General features: G+C 51.3%; 1 protein-coding gene across 1 annotated transcript in view; it reads right to left on the reverse strand.

Moving 5' to 3' along the window:
* Positions 1 to 418: 418 nt before the first annotated feature.
* The window catches only part of SMARCC1 (SWI/SNF related, matrix associated, actin dependent regulator of chromatin subfamily c member 1), a 35,124-nt gene continuing 31,489 nt past the window's right edge, over positions 419 to 4,053 (reverse strand). The window contains exon 7 of the mRNA XM_035889281.1: positions 419 to 2,416. Coding sequence (XP_035745174.1) covers positions 2,331 to 2,416 — 86 coding nt within the window. The 3' untranslated portion in view covers positions 419 to 2,330. The remainder of the gene's footprint in view (positions 2,417 to 4,053) is intronic.

Consider the following 4,053-nt stretch of genomic DNA (forward strand, 5'->3'; position numbering starts at 1 on the left):
TCAAGCGGGAGCGCGAGCCTGAGCAATTGCCCAAGTCAGCACAGCAGGCATCAAAGTCAGCACGGCAGGAATCAAACAGAAACAATCCCATCAGGCCTCGAACGCCGTTTTACTTCGTCCACCTTCATTAAGCTTTTGAAAGCCAAAAATAACTTTTTCCAAAGCGGCAGATCCCCCCGCACGCGTGCCATGCAAACGCTTTCCCGCGTTACTTTGGTGCCTCCCACCTTGCCGGGTAACAAGCTCAGGCTTTGTATTTACTTCAGCATAGTTAAGATCGCGGCCCCAAAAATAGATCCGTATCGTATGAACGGTCATCCACGACACACAGGGAGGGAAAGGAGAGTCCAGACAAAGCGGCACAAGCTTTGTACAAAAACCACTTTTTCTTTTTTTTATTTCACAAAATTGGGTGGCTGTGTTGCAGGAATAAAACCGGCCCTATACAGAGGATCAGATGAAAAAGTCAGCACATGTATCATTTATACAGAAACACAACAGTGTCGAGAATTCAGGTACTCTGTAGGATCATCGCTAGTACAGTAAAAAATAAGTCTCCATCTGGATCCTTTATATTTGAAGTTGATCGCGCTAAAAACAACCTGAGGTTATTCTAAACCGGACTAAGGTCTGAACCAGAAAAGCCCATGCTCACCCCAAAGACCCTGGAGGGAAAGGGAAGAGTGGGGATGAAAATTCCTTTGTGGGAGGCGGAAGGCAGGCAGGCCCTGACCGTTCTCTGCTAGGCACTGTGGCTTCTCGGAGCTTGACGGCGGAAAGCATCGTTCCCCCGCGCTGGAAGTGACACGGGGCTGCGGACGATCGCCTGCGCACGCAGCCCGGCAATGGTGACCCCACGCGCGCGCCCTCTCAGGACCGGGGAAGTTCGAGCGTTAATATCGATGAGTCAATCACCTGAGTGCTCTTCAAAGCAAGTAATTTTTGTTTTTATGGTATAAGTGGTTCTGCAGGGCTCAAATAATTTGGGAGATCTCTCTCCGGGTCAAGCCTTAGACCACCACCTCGCACTCGGTCGCTGAAAGCCGCCCTTTAGCTAAGTGAGCAGTCTTCAGACCCTCGGCAAGGAAACCTCTCAAACCCTCTGATGCCAGGGAGAGGGTGGAGAAGCCAAACCCCAGCCAGCAAAGGATTTTTTCTTTTGTAGTCACTAACGCCGAGCAAATGAGCAGCTCTGGCCGGCTGGAGGTCTCCACCAGCAGGGTCTCGCCCAACGCATGCTCCTAGATTTGCCGGCTGAAGCCGTTCCCTCGCCCGCAAGCCCGCAGACCACGGAAGGCGACGTGCGAGGCGTCCCCAGGACGCGTGCCGCGGCCGCTGCCCCCCTCGGCTGTCCGCAGGAGGTAGTTCTGGCACCCGCACCCCAGCCATCCCAACCCAAATCCCGTACGCTAGCACTTCTTCGCTACCTACTTTTTTTTTTTTCTTTTTTTTTTTTTTTGTTTTGTTCATTTTAAAAAGTAAAAAGTATATGCTCCAAAAAGAGGGACTAAAAATCATGGGGTTTATTCCTCAGTTGGCTACTGTACCAAACTACTCAGAGGGAAGGTTCCACTACCACCTTCAAAGGCAAAAGAAAGGTAAAAACTGGAGCAAGAAAACTCCTACCATTGAGTGGTTTTATTCCAATTGATTCACTCCTGGCTTCATTCGCACTGGATCAATATTTTCTTTAATAAGTTAGCGAGGCAGCCCCAGGACTCGGCTGCTGTCCTTAATGATCAGATATCTGTAACCAACACGGCTGAAAAAAAACCTGCGCTGCAGAACGCCCTTGTTTTCCTTCTCTGCTCAAAACACTGGTTTGGCATCCGAGCTTGATGCTTTGCTCTACCTGGAGAACCCCAAACTTTAAATCACAGGCGGAGCGGGCACGTGCTACATCCTAAAGCTCAGTGAATGTCTCCACCTTAAAAGCTTGGGGTTTGGGTTTTTTTTTTAATTTTTACCCTCCCCAGGAGAACCCAAAGCTCAAAACACCAAGACGAAAGAAACCAGAGTCGAGCACACTCGAAAGGCAAGCAGACCAAAGCGTAAAGGACTTCCCACCAGCAACATGGGAGGCACGACTGGCACCTTTGATCTAAAGCTTTCCCAAAGGAATGCCAAGCACTGCCAGGTCACGGGCGGTGGGGAGGGGTGGGGGGGAAGATGCTGTGTGTGTGTGCTTGCAGATGTGTATGTATGTGCACACATACACGACCGGGGAAGCCAACGGGAGGTGAAAACCTCCCAGGGGAACAGAAGGTAACTGATAAATTCATTTTTGGTCACCACTATGTTGCTGTAGAAGTTCCTTCTTCTTTGACTGCTTAGGGAGCGGCCGAGGCCGGCGGGGCTCCTGCCGGAGGTGGGGTCACCCCTTCCGCGGGCGGAGGTGGCTGTGCAGGAGGGGGATCTGCAAAAAAGAGCAGAGAAACAGTGAGGGGGACACCAGGCGGGGCTGAAGGCAGAAAAGGAACCCAAGGCAAACGCCCGGACGGCTGTATGCCATGGGGGACGCGGCTGTCCGAGGGGAACACAGCAAGGACTGGCCCCAGGAACGGCCACGACTGCGGCATCCCCGTCTCTTAAGCTCCACGTGAAGCTCTGCTGCATGTTTTATTGTGCTTTTCAACTGCTAAGCACTGCATGGACCCCGAAAGAGGGGAAAAAATAAAAATAAAAATAAAAATAAAATTCCTCTTTTTACAGAAAAGATGCCAGGGATGCAGCTCAGTTGCTGGCAAAGTTCACGTCAAGCAACTTTCAGAGCTGGAATTAGCATTTCTCACCTCCCAGCTCTGTGCTCGAGCCTTTAGATTAGGGCTCGTTTCTATTTAGAATTGAGGGAACAATAGACTTGAGAGAAACAGAGCCCGGGCTTGAGCTCCGAGCAGCGTATGGAGGTTAAAGAGGAGGAATCCACAGATGCAGCAAGTAGGAGGAAAGGAACGAAGGATACAAAAGGCCAGCTCGCGCGCCCCGAGAGGAGATGTTAATGGAACACGACTGACTTGTTTAGTAGGGGAAAAGAGAAAAAAAAAAAAAAAAAAAGAGAAATTAAGGTATGGGAAGCAATCAAGCAGGAATCCAACCTGACATCAGACATTGCCAGCGGTAGAGGCTCAGGAAAAGGGAAGGAAAAGGAAGTAAAGCACCAGAAGAATAAGGAGCAAACATCTGAACTAAAATAGCATCCGGACGGAGCATTTCACGCCTGTGCGGGCTAGCGCCGATGAGCCAGTGCTCCTGGGCAACTCCCTTTGGCTGAAGCCGAAGGGGGATGGCTTTTCCCAGTTATTTCTTGGGAGAGGTACTAGGAGCAATCACAATTCCTGCCCATCCGGCCACAGTTATGCCGAATAACGTTGTTGGGGTTAAGCCTGTTGTGCCGAAGCGGACCTCAGCTCGCCCCCCGCTGCAGCTAACAGCGACAAAGTCATCGAGGGAGGGACGACCGAGCGCCCAACACCAGCCTCGCCAGCTTCGCTTCTGCTTTCGGCGTTGGGCCACGTTCTCACGCTCACTCAGGTAACACCCACACACTGGCTACTGACTTCGGCTGGGGTTTTTTTTTTTTGGTTAGCATAAATCAGCTTCATTTTTGGAGGTGTGGGTATTTACACCATGGAAAGAGCATTCCCAATGAACCAGCCAGCAGGGGTTCATGAAAGGCAGGTCTTGCCTAACCAACCTGATTTCCTTCTGTGACCAGGTGACCCGCCTGGTGGATGAGGGACAGGCCATGGATGGTGTCTACCTGGGCTTCAGCAAGCCCTTTGGCACCGTTGCCCACAGCATTCTCATAGAGAAGCTGGCGGCTCATGGCTTGGACAGGCACACTCTTCGCTGGCTAAAAAACTGGCTGGATGGCTGGCCCCAGAGAGTTGTGGTCTTCAGAATTAAATCCAGTTGGTGGCCGGGCACAAGCAGCGTCCCCCAGGGCTCAGTTCTGGGGCCAGTCCTGTTTAATATCTTTATCAATGATCTGGACGAGGGGATCAAGCGCACCCTCAGCCAGGTTGCAGATGACACCAAACTGGGTGGGAGTGT

This window comes from Egretta garzetta, unplaced genomic scaffold (assembly GCF_000687185.1).
Source record: "Egretta garzetta isolate BGI_Z169 unplaced genomic scaffold, ASM68718v1 scaffold92, whole genome shotgun sequence".
Taxonomy (NCBI): domain Eukaryota; kingdom Metazoa; phylum Chordata; class Aves; order Pelecaniformes; family Ardeidae; genus Egretta; species Egretta garzetta.